This window comes from Trachinotus anak, unplaced genomic scaffold, assembly GCF_046630095.1.
Source record: "Trachinotus anak isolate AG129_WGS33_773 ecotype Australia unplaced genomic scaffold, CSIRO_AGI_Tana_v1 ptg000018l, whole genome shotgun sequence".
Lineage (NCBI taxonomy): Eukaryota > Metazoa > Chordata > Actinopteri > Carangiformes > Carangidae > Trachinotus > Trachinotus anak.
Genome location: NW_027273869.1, coordinates 5,468,747 through 5,481,604, shown reverse-complemented (window position 1 = coordinate 5,481,604; position 12,858 = coordinate 5,468,747). Strand labels below are relative to the sequence as shown.

Genomic DNA, 12,858 nt, shown 5'->3' with positions numbered 1-12,858 from the left:
CAGGGTTTTAATAATGTGTTGACTGCTTCATGGGTAATTTTAGAGAGGCAGTCTGACTGGTCACAGACAACCTCCAACAGTGCTGTTATTCCCATTATGCACCTAAAGCTGTGCTCTCTTGGTTGTAATGCCAACTCTTGTGCTAACCTAGAAAACAGTTTTTGCTCCATTCTTGCTTTCAAAAACATGTATGTTCCCTAAGTTCTGTCCTAAAATGCCAACATTTGAGTCCCTGTAAATTTAATGTTTCTGTTTTCGCTCACAAAAAATATCTCAACAATCTCCCAGCCATATGTTGAGATGTGACACAGAGGACGTAATGGCCTCAAGATTGGGATCATCATGTTGTTACATGAAGAGTTAGATGATAGATTAAAAGAGAGAATATGTTCCTAAGTACAGTACGTTTGTGTTGGTAATTGCACTGTGCTGAGATGCTGCACCTGATGTGTCACTGAAAGCAGATGTGCTACTGAGGAGAGCACCATGTGAGCAGCCCAGAGGCTCTGACCGACTGCGTACAGCCAGGAAATGAAAAGCACATTACAGAGGAGGCATTATGTCTTTGTGCTCTGTAATTACAGTGTAGGGAATTGGCTCATTCGGCTCCACTGTTTAAAAAGGCCAATTCTGTATAATGCATTAATGGTTGCAGGCAAAAAGTAATAAAGTGAACCAAAACTATTATCATCAAATCCACTGATTAATGTTTAATTTCTTAATTCACTTGACTCATTCTTTACTTTTGAGATGGTTTATTTACACTGTGTTCTTTTTTGTTTATGTTATTTATAGTTATGTAATTATGCTGATAGTGTTCCTTGTCTTTATGCTTTTTAATATAATTTTTTTTTTTAACCCTTTAGATTTACAGATTTTCTTTACATAAATTATTAAAAGAATAGTTCAACATTTTTGGAAAGACTCTTGTCTGGTTTCTTGCAAAGAGTTAGATGAGGATTGATACTACTCTCATGTTTGTACGCTAAGTATGATGCTACAACTGGCAGACAGTTAGCATCTTTAAAGGTCAGTCATTAACATGTTATATATTGATTGAATTATAAAACCATTAATTCTGGGCTTGGGGGGGTTTACAGCCTTCATTGTTGCCAGTATTGCACATTTGAAGCGAACAAACTCTCTCCACCTCTAGAGGTGAGTTTCAAGTCCGTGTTGTGGTTCACTTCACCCGTGCATAGTGAACACAAAGAGCTCCAGGTTCACTTTGCCTTTTGCTGTTGTATTTTAGTCCTGTAGTAGACAGATCAGTTGCACAGGGACACTCAAAAACCACATAGAGTGAACCATGGGCGCTGGTACGACAGCGTCCACAGTGAGCACAGAGAAGAGGAGAGAAGCAAATGTAGAGGGCTGAAACCAGCTGACACTAGGCAGAATGCTAAAAGCCTATGTCCAGATATATACAAGGTTTTGACGTAGTCTTGTGACATTTGGGATATGCTAACAACAATCCAACAATAGTACTAGTAGATGTAGTACATAGTATTGATGGTAGCACCAGTCTTACTGTAGTTACTGTTGCAGTAGTAAAGAAAAGGAGGCATCAGCAGTAGTAATGGCAGTACCAGTCACCATAGTGATGGTGAGTGAAGAAACAGATATCTGGTTGTCTTACCAAGTGTTGGGTCGTACTCCCAGATGAAGCGTCTGGTCAGAAATCTCACCACCAAAGCTGCGGGGAACAACAGATCAAAACATAAAACATAGAATAAGAAACAAACTTTGTGGTTTCCAGAATATATTCAGTAGAATTTATGTGAAATAGGATTTTGATATATTACATATTGTGCCTTGTGAATGAAAAATAAACGACCATCAGTTAATAATACTGCTGATTATATCAGGCTGAGGCCCTAATGTCCACATGTCTACTTCAACAGCTAATCAGCTGTGGGTAGCCCAGCAAGAGGCCATAAGATTCAAACCACTTGAATGCACTTTTCATCTAAATGCTAATACCTATTTGAACAGTTCCACATCATTAAGGCAGAGTTCAAGGAGCCTTCAAGAGGAAACATCGGCTCTCTGAGTTCATCATTTGCTACTTCTCTCATACGGGCTAGTTAGTCTGAGCATCAGCCCTCATCAAAAAAAAAAAAACATCCCCAGCAAGGCAGTGACTCACTGCCTTAATGGTTTACCATCAACAAGTAATCTGCCGCACGGTAATGTTGATCTCCATTCAGATAGAATTAGGAGGCTGTTGCCTGTGCATCACGCAGTCTGTTTACTGTTTGTCACCTGTAAACACCAATTTAAGATGTGTATTCTAGGACTGTGATGCACAAGTGTTAGAGGGAAGTCTGGAAAATGAATACGAAATTGAATTCACCAATCAAAATGTGACAAAAATATCATAATGGCTTGTTCTTGGCCTGTTTAATATAGAAGCTAAGATCCACTCCTCTATCTGATTTGTCTTATCAGTAGGGCCACAGACACCTCTGTGTCTTCTCTGCTGCTTATTGTAAGAAAGAAAGAAAGAAAGAATGTCGTGAAATTTAAAGGAATAGTTTTTTTTTTTTGCTTTATTACAAGAGTGAGCTAAAAAGAATCTTATTTTATCATTATCGAAATTGCAATATGGACAAGTGTAATAAAGAAATTATAGGAGCTGCAGTTTAGAGTATGAAGATGGTTAGAGGAGGAAACATCAGAGACTCAGCCACATGTTTGAGCCTCAGTCAGACCCAGACTCAGATGAGGAGTCTGTTGTGACCAAAATCAGAGACTAGTAGATAGCATATTTTATTTATGTTGTGTGTTAGCTTGTAACTGGCAGTGGCTGACACAGTGTTACTCGTTGTGCTAATACAAATTCTCGCTCTGTACTGACAAGGTTTCAGGTTTATCCCCTCCCCCCTGCAGTTTTAAGGTAGAAATACTCTGTCATGGTGTTGACTGTTTAGTTCCCTCATCACATGTTTTGTTATGTTATGATATACAAAAAATCCAAATGGACATGTTAACAAAGTTAAAAACTTGATTTTCAGTGAAGGGGGTCTTGAAGAAACAGATTGGCTCGTTGGTCATCCCAGACCAATTGAGGCTATAGCAACACAACCAGCACAGCTTAATGCCATCTGTAAAACCAAGAACAGCATTATACAATTTTTTCCCTCCTTTCTTTACTTTGCTCACACTTCTAAACCTAAAGTGAATAAATACACGTTCCTGACTTTCACAGTCTCATACAGGAACCTTTTTTTTGTTTTTTTTCTATTTGTTAATTGTTTGCTAAAACACACCAACAAGCAAGTGTTCACACTTTCAGTCCACTTATCCACAGGAGCTGTCATGTGCCTGAGTGACTCCCAATGGGCCTGAGTGGTCCACTTGAGTCCGGGTGGGTATCTGTGTCCTGGTGTCTTATTGAGCTGCTGCTTATAGAAAGGATATAATGGGGAAAGAGCTTTGCCATTGAACTGGAGAAAAAAAAACCCATCCGTCTTGGCCAGGCCTGTTTTCTGCTCATAATTAGCCTCGACAAATAATGTGAAGAAAACCAATTATGTCCCTGCCACGTTTCATTGCACTTCTAAAGAAGTGCTGTTTGGCCTTTGAGCTCAGAGAGTGTTTGATGATGACTGAGATTTCAGTTTGTCACTCACACATGTGGAGCAGCTGTGGAGCGCTTCACCCTGGACTCTTTTATTTCCCAGACACTTCTTGTACCTCACAATGTTACATAAAAAAAATAGCCTTTTTTTTTCTTGAATGAATGAAGCCATACATTTATAACAGCAGCAGGTTCACAGGGAGGTGGTTTGGTTTGTGTCTGTCACACCATAGACAATTGGGGTTTGAATCCAGAGTCCGGTCTGGTGGTTTGGTTTAGGCAACAAAAGCTCTTAGGGTGAGATCAGGGAAAGATTGTGGTTTTGGTTGAATATAAGTAACTATAACAGTGTCTTCAGACATAACAATATTTTCTGTATAACAGGGTTCCCAAAGGTCCTTGAAAGTTTGTGAATTTGAGATTTTGAAAGTAGACAATGACACGAGTCTGGCTTGAGTGCTTGAATTCATATATTTTCTCTTCAACCCATTAGGGAGTCTCTGTTCACACAGTACATTTTCTGTGCTGTGTTGGAGAAGGTAATGCTCCTTGTGGGCATAAGGTGACTGTGGAACATCTTGTTTTTCATTTCGGTGCCCACGCACACTGCCTGCGTGAGATGCTCGTGTGACATCTCACGCGTCTCACGCCTCACGGCTGCGTCTCATGATTTGGAAGTTCGACATCTCGCCTTCACGAGTGAGGCAAGAATCTTGCAGCAAAAATACAGCTGTTGATGTCATACTGAAATCAAACCAGCAACAGCAGACATAACTGACACCTTCCACTGTAGTCTCCGTGTCTAGGCTGAATCTGAATATGACACACACATGAAAAAATATACATACCGTATTTTCCGGACAATAAGGCGCACTTAAAAGCCTTTAATTTTCTCAAAAAACGACAGTGCGCCTTATAATCCGGAGCGCCTTATATATGGATTAATTCTGGTTGTGTTTACTAACCTCGAAGCGATTTAGTGTGGTACACGGCGCTCACGGCGCTCTGTCAAAATGTTTTAGTACGACTTTGGTAAACTACAAAGCCGCACCGCTTGCAGCATTACGGCTATCGTAGTCAGGAGCGTCGCGGAGTAATACATACTGTGCTTCACCATAATATTACAGTGTGTGTGTATAAGGACCTATAAGGAGTTATTGTGAATACGCTAACGTTTGATTTAGCGGTATCAGACTGTGTTTTTTTTACGTGTTACAACCGAACAAGGTTGGGAGTTATTGTGAATACGCTCATTAACGTTTGAACAATGTTGAGAGTTATTGTGAACGCGTTTAATAAAGTTTGACTGACTTATCTGACTGTTTTGTTTCGCTTAATGCGCCTTATAGTCCGGTGCGCCTTATATATGAAAAAAGTTCGAAAATAGACCATTCATTGACAGTGCGCCTTATAATCCAGTGCGCCCTATAGTGCGGAAAATACGGTACATTTTTTTTAACCGTTGTAGCAGCTGCATGTGGAGACAGCGGCGTTTCAGTGACATTTCCTGTCAAAAATAAATCAGAAATTAATTTATAATGAAAAGAAAACCAACATTCAAGTATCCTGCAAACTAGAGCTGGTGGTAGCAGAGATGCAGCAGACACGCAGGCGGCGTGCCCCCAGCGTAAAAGACCACATGGTCTCAGTGTAGCACAGAACATCTGAGTTCACACATCCAAGCCTCTCTGTTTTTTAATTGTTGTCTGTAAAGTCTGATAGCTCTCATTATAAAATTTGTTTTTACTGATATCAACATATTTGCAACTTTTCAAATATGTAAATTAACAACATATTTTCATTACATGAATAAAACATAATCTGGTCATAATTACTATGTACTGTTGCAGTTCACTTGTAAATAAGCTTAATTCCCAGGTTTCCAGGTAGAGGAAGAGTGTGCCATGCTACAATTAATTATTCTCTGAATGGGCTGAAAGCAGAACAGCACCAGATCATTTGTCATGCTGTTGAGAAGGCATAGAGCGACACACATTTACTTCTCCTGTTCGCTGCTGAATTTCCCACCGAGGTTATTTGGTGCTGTTTCTGCTACAGTGGCCTGGATTCCAGGTGGACAGAATAACCAATGGGGTGTGAAGTCCTCTCCTCATTAGAGGTAACTGTATCTCCCGCTTTTCACTGCCACTGGACAGAAATGTACACATGGAAGAAAGGAGCCTTTGTTAACGAGCGACAGTATGGACGCCGTGGCCCACATTCACTACAGGTTTGGAGAAGAAATAATGTGAACTGTATCATTAAGCTGACCACTTCACAAAGGCAGGTGACTCACTGACTGTGTGCAGTGATGACAGGAAAAAAGAAGCCTCTGTGCACCTGTCACAGTGATACATATTACTGCTACTTTTACTTTCATTCTTTAAAAAAGGCTGCGTTAAGATTTGAATAAATCGGTCATTCGAACCAGTTGCTATTATCAAAAGAAAAACTGCTGAGCCATAATTTTTGTGCCAGATCAGATGCTTAAGTTACAGTGTGCTATGGTAGCAAAACTGAAGTATAAACCAGCATAGAATCGGTGTTAGACTTAAGTTTGCTTAAACAGTGAGGTTTTGGAGGACTTGTTCGGAAGAGGAATTTCATTTGCATATATCGCTTAATGCATAAAAATAATAAACGCTCTTGGCTCAAACAACCAAGGAAAAAGAATTTCACTTAACACTGTTAATACTTGTATCTAGCTGTTTCTGGCTCGCAGGGTTTGTGTGATACATTTTGCAATATTTAATATTTCTGAAAATTCATCTTTAAAGCTGCGTTAATCAATAGTTTTATATCAGCTATGGATGAAAATACTTTGTGTAAAGTGAAAGGGGTCGCCCACAGTTTATTATCACCTGACCCCTCAGCTCTACAGTTCATTTTAGAGTCTTTAAGTCTTAACTGTTATGATTTTTACAGCCTGCAACTGAAATGGTTTTGTTCCGTGTCACTGCTCTCATTGACTTGGTTTCCAGCTGCAGCTGTGAAAAGACTCTGATAAACTCACTGTGTGCTACCTGCTCAGCACCAGACAGTACAGACTAAGAAACAAACCCATCAAAACAGAGGAGCATTTAGCAGATTTTCCTCACAGCTAAATTTTGGACTTAGCCAGAACCACAACTCTGGATGAATGGTAATGCTGCTCTGTGTCAGCTGGATTACACAATCAGTAGGTAACTGTCTGCTAACACCTTTACCACAACAGGGGCAAGGGGCCATCAAAATCAGTGCATGTACCCTTAAAGTCACCTAATGTTACTTTAACTGACTAAAAGCCGCTGTGGCCGGTTGTGGGACAATGGAACAATACATCTTATATTGCAGTGTCACAGTAGCACAGTAGAGCAGAGTTTTCTTCCATGTTGATGTCTGGTCTGAACAGTTTTAACAGGCTCCTCGGGTTCACTGTTGAGGCAGCAGGGGGCAAATACAGTATCAGCAAGGGAGCTGAAGAGAGACACTTTGACAAGCTCCTGTGGCACTGACACCGTGCATAAGGAATAGATTTCACCATCTGACCACCAGTAGCTGCAAAAACGACATAAAACATCAGAGGCATGATGACATCCCTTCTTTATCCTACATTTTGTACAATGATAGAGTGAAGATCAGGCTGCAGGAGCTGTTGCTGTTTGTGTTTATTCCCTGATGTCACTCCAACATGGCAGCATCGTCTTCCTCACACATAGTGTACAATTCCAGCTGTTGCCTTATGATATCTTGTATCTGGCACGCTGACAAAATCAATGCCCCGTCGCCTTCTAGAGCTGGGATATTGTATTTCTGTCATTCTCAAGCTGCAGACTGGTTTTCTACAACTTGATATTTCCCAACTGCAACTCCAGTCTGAGTAGAAAAACTAATCTGATTTTATCAAATTTACTAAATGGGCCAGACTTCAAGGGGCTGCTCTGTGGCTGGACGAAGCAGTGCCAAGTTTTCAGATTTACGTCAAACACATCATCCGCAGGAGGTGTTTGCCCAAAGCTGCTTTTGTCCAAAGTGACCTAATCACATTAGCAGCAGAATGTTGGACTAATTGCAAACAAAGCAAGAGCAATTAGCGGCGCCCATGGCCCTGTTCTGAGCCGGCATGGTGTTACTCAGTGAACGGTCTCTATTGATTCCCCATGGCCATCAGACGGACACCCACGGCTCTTTGGTCACTTCGGCTACAATAACACCTCTTTACTGACTGAAGTAGAGCTCTCCCAGTGCTGTGCACCTGCAGTCAGGCTCTGCACCTATTGTGTTCATGTCACGTCAGGTCATGTCAAACAGGCCAGTTCTGCTGGTAAGACTGGAGGGAAAATGGCTAGACTGAGCCTGACGGAAAAAACAGACAGCAGAAGCAAAAAAGTACCAGCATTTATTAAAAAAAAAAAAAAAAAAAAAAATTAAGACCTGAAGCAGATGACAACTGTTTCACTGTATAAATATTCTGCTAGGGGAAGTGTTATTTTTGTGAAAATAAATAATACAAAAACCAATGCAGGGATAAATGCAGGGGAATGACAACCAGGAGTCAAACCGGGAATTCAGGGCAACTGTGCCCACATGGTATGCACCCTTTGCATACCTTATCGGGTCACCCAGGTCATTCATGGATGTGGATGTGTGGCAGTTGCTAGGTAATAAGGTAAATTTTTCTTTTTCTGCTGCCAATCAGCCAAGTATAGGCACAGCCATTGGCCAATCATCACTGTTGTACCTGTTTTCATACATCTACGGACACTGGATTGAACATAACCAGGAAGTTGCTCAAAAAAGAGAACAGTCTGAACTGGGATGGGAGGCAACCCTACAGCCAACTGAGATGAGATAGCTATGGACAGCCTCACCTAAAGCTAAAGCTAAATTTATTGTTGGCTTTCTGTTATCTGAACTAAAAAATATAAACACATGATAAAGAATAAAAATCCAGGTAAACTCCTGCTAATGCTAACGTAACTAGCTCAGTAGACACCAGCTTTTGACTCTAGTGGAATTCATGCAATTTATAAGGTGACGCTACCTTTACATGACATTTTCAAACAAATGAAGCTATTATTGATTTAAATATCATACTAACAGTAGTAGCTCTGCACTTACTGCCCTCTGCCTTTGCAGGGTTGTATTGACGGAAAGTGTCTTATCAACGTGTACATTTACATTTGCACCTTGACCCATATGTATACTGTATATTGACTGAATCCTGAGTGGCTTAATGCACAACTACATCTCCAGTAAGCACATGAGAGCTGAGAAATATTATGAATACAATGATTTTAAATGATTTATGAGCTCTCCAGCAAGATCCCAAGAAAAATCCACTTGGCTGATTTCACTTCATAGATTTCAAACTATGTATGTGACTCTGACTGATGATGGTGCTCAGTGGTGCTGATTGATGTCGTCAGACCTGATGTAAATTTGCTCGTCTGCTGTTATTCTCATGTTTTACGTGGAAGAAGGTGAATCATTGACCAGAGAAGCATTTTCTTGGGTTTTATTGCATTTCTGTCAGAGGAGATGCAGACAATTGCTGCCCTGCTGCTCTGTTGGCAGACGAGAAGCTACAATTCACAAACGATGTGGCCCCAAATGCTTGTAAAGGACTAAGGCACTGAAATAGGATGTTAGGAGGAATCCTTCACCATTAAATCTATGCCCTGAATATGCTCTACATCTTTCCCCTGTAAAACACAATTGACAGTTTTCTTTTAATTATGTTGGGTCATTATAGTGTAAATCCACTCAGCAGTTGAAACTGAGAAAATAAGCACATTTAAGTCCGGCAGCTTTACAGAGCTAGTTATGTCAGAGCTGAACATCTGTTGAGCCTCAGCATTTACATAAAGATTAAATCACTTCCACTGAAGAATAATTAAAGAATCAACATGATAGAGGTCGTCCTGGTAGCTCACGTACCATTAAGGCTGAGTCCTCACTGCAGCTGCTCGGGTTCGAATCCAGTCTGGACCCTGCATTTAATCCCCTCTCTCCCCTAAATTTCCCCTAAAGTGTCTCTCTCCACTTTCATCATCGTAATGATAGAAAAGAAGCAACATGCGTGAACCAAAAGACCTGCACAGGAGAGAGCTGTTTGCAGAATGCAGAGGCTTACAGGGAAAGATGAAAAACAGGGTCCTGTCTGTTGCTTCATGTGGATTTATTCAGTGTTTTTATTATTGTGACATACAGAGTCATCGTGCTGTGAAAAATCTGTTGCAACACTGGCAGAAGCAGAGGTATACTCCTTTTTTTCCAATGGTTTTTTGGAAGAAAAACTAGTTGGAAACACGTTTTTGTCTCTTTATGAATGATATACAAGCTCAACCAGGATTATTTTGCTATTAAATGTCAGTTTGTACTTTTTCTTACTTTCTTTGAAGATGTATCTGTTGTAGTATGGGATTATTTATTTATACACACTGTGAAGTGATAGTCCTGATGCTAGAAACAGGCAAACAAATTAGCAACAAAGCACCCAAACCACTTCCTGATCCAGAGGTCAGACCACTGTTCCAAGTCTCAGAGCTTTCCCAGAGTCCCTTTCACCACCAGTCTCTCCCTGGGGCATGTCTGCATCCCAGACTACCAACACAGAGTCTATTTGGAACTGCTGTATGGACCAAAATTACATTTCTCATAAGGAAATATATGTATTTCTGTGGAACAGGGACTACTGGGAGTCCCCACTGTGTCAGGGGAAATATTCAATCTCTGTCTACTGCCAAATATAAATGAGATCAAGTCAGACATCTCGTCATCTCAGTCCCTTTCCAGATCAGATTACAGCTTGCCAATCAGGCTCCATTCATATTTATGCTAGGATTTAACCAGTAACCTACACGAAGGGTTGTGGGAAGTCTGAAGTGAGCAAAGTAACAATAACACGCCAAAACAACAGTAAACATGTCATCTCCCACAATGGATGGCGTTACGGCCTGGGCCAGTCATGAACAAATATCTCACTTTGTGTCAGTTGGGTCTCAGTGGGATTCAGCGTTTGAGCCAAACGGTTTGAATGAGATGTAGCAGACAAAGCACAAGTACTGACAAAAACAAACATCTAACAAACCTTTCAGAGCCTTTTTAGGCCAATCTGAAAGACTGAGCAATGACAAAGAGCATTTTGGCAGCAGCGTATCCCTGTGCAGTGTGACTGTACACATGTTTATTAACCCCCTTTATGAACAGAAGTCATCAAATCACAGCTTAACAACCTAACTAAGCTATCTAACTTTTTTTGCCCCTCTAAACCTCACAGACAGAAAGAAGAGTGGTCTAAACAGTGTTTATCTGCTGTAACATGAGCCCTTATCCTTAGTATGTCCTGTTAACTTAGCTAACTACCCACAGTAGTAACATTTTAGATTTGGAGTAGTTTACTCCTCAGCCAGCATTATCCCAGATAGCGTTACTATCTCATCAGTTAGTCCTCATCCTAAAAGCTTCCTTGTAACGTTAAAAGTGATGTTGGCTACGTAGCAGAAGGGGAGGGGCCACCAACATATTTTTAAACTTATGAAAACAGCAATCAAGGAAGGAGGACACGTCTTTCACTGATGGTGGTACACTCACATGTAGTACAGTGTGTACACAGTATACTGTACTCACTGGTGTAGTGCGTGAAATTCAACAGGTAGTATTCAAATGTTCAAATCAGACACTCACCAGAATAAACTGGTGAGGATGTCTCAGGCATGCAGCTTTAACCTCGGTCTTTTAGTGCAATACTGTGTGTGTAGCTGTGAAGTTCATATGTCTGAAACTTTGCTCTATAAAAACAGTAAAACCCATTCATGGAGCCGTCATTAGCTTAATTAGTTAGCTAGCTACAGGTCACAGAAATCTCCTAGCAACATTTGTCATTTTGGCTGCGAAATCAATACCAGCCAGCTAGAAATGAGAGGTTTGCCTTTGTCTACCACATCTGTGTCTGAAATCAAGGTGCTGTTTCAGAAATTAGGAATTTTAGTGGTAAACCTGCCACTGTAATCATTGTACGCTGCAGACGCAGCGCGCCAGAATGGAAAGCGTGACGGTAAACAAAGGGGAAGAGGCTTAGCAAATGTTCATTTGAGCTATTGGCTACCTGCTCTGCTCTCCTTTGTTCTGAGTCATTGCTCTCGATGTTGCTTAGCTACGCCTCAGGAATTTGGTTATCCATGTCACCCAGATGGGGAATTAATAAAATGCAACTTGATGCAGCTTTTTGCCGTTGACACTGATCAGAAAAGAACACATATGAGTAAGACGCATCCTTGAGGAGCAAAATAAAAAAAATAAAAAATCAATAGTACTAAAAGAAATCTTCATCATGTCTCTTGTTCTCCAGATCAGATTACAGCCGGCCAATGTTCAGCACTCGACTCGTCTCTTCTCTTCTCCATGCCTGTCAGCTCATTAGTGACATGGGTTGGCAGATTCCTGGTTATTATACACCATTTAAATTAATGACATGTGGGGCATAATCAGCACCACTGCTCCTGCACTGCTGCTCCTCTGAGAATAACAGACCAGCTCTCCATTTTCTGCCTTGAGTAATTAGTCATTAGCTGTGGTATAATTAATAATTAGGCCTATTTTCGTAAACAATAGGTAAATTACAGGGTTTAAACGAAAAGCCCTTGAGCGCTGAGGGGTTTTTTATGAACCTCTCTATATCCCCCACTTACCAATTTCCATCTGATATCCCAAACCATCTCAGATGCATTACCACATGAAATGTAGTATGATGTCGACACACTAGATAAGATAATTGCTTTCTGAAACTTCAGAGAATTGTAATGTTTCCCCGGAGAACACCAGCAGAGAAAATGAATACACATCTTAATGCCAGTGTGTGCAGCCTCCAGTCTGATGCTGACAGAATAATACCATTTAAATTTGTTGTGTAGTAAAGTCACTGTTTCACAAGATTGCATTTTGGCAGCTAGGTCGGTTTTGTCACCTCAAGCCAAGGTATCATAATGAATCAAACTGCAATTAAAGCACCAGGCGTTGCAGTGTTTTGCTCTCCTGAACTATGAAATCATTTCCTCTCTAATGCAGGAGGATTTGCTCCAATCATGCATGATTTGACGCACTGGTAGTGTTGTTAAAACAGAGATGGAAAATCTTTGCATTGTGTTGACAGATTGGTAAACAAAGATCTGTCTCAGGAATTCAATTTTCTCCTTAAAATGTGTCACTCCTGGTTGTGAACCCAGTTTTAGCCTCTTTCAGCTCATTGTTTTGGTTCATTCTCACCACTTTAATCAACCTAGTTTACATCAGTA

At 40.7% G+C, this 12,858-nt stretch overlaps 1 protein-coding gene across 2 annotated transcripts in view; it reads right to left on the bottom strand.

Annotated features, from left to right (window-relative positions):
- The window catches only part of rerg (RAS-like, estrogen-regulated, growth inhibitor), a 65,618-nt gene that overhangs the window by 10,988 nt on the left and 41,772 nt on the right, over positions 1 to 12,858 (bottom strand). For both annotated transcript variants that reach the window (XM_071502825.1, XM_071502824.1), the window contains exon 3: positions 1,640 to 1,696. In XM_071502825.1, coding sequence (XP_071358926.1) covers positions 1,640 to 1,696 — 57 coding nt within the window. The remainder of the gene's footprint in view (positions 1 to 1,639; positions 1,697 to 12,858) is intronic.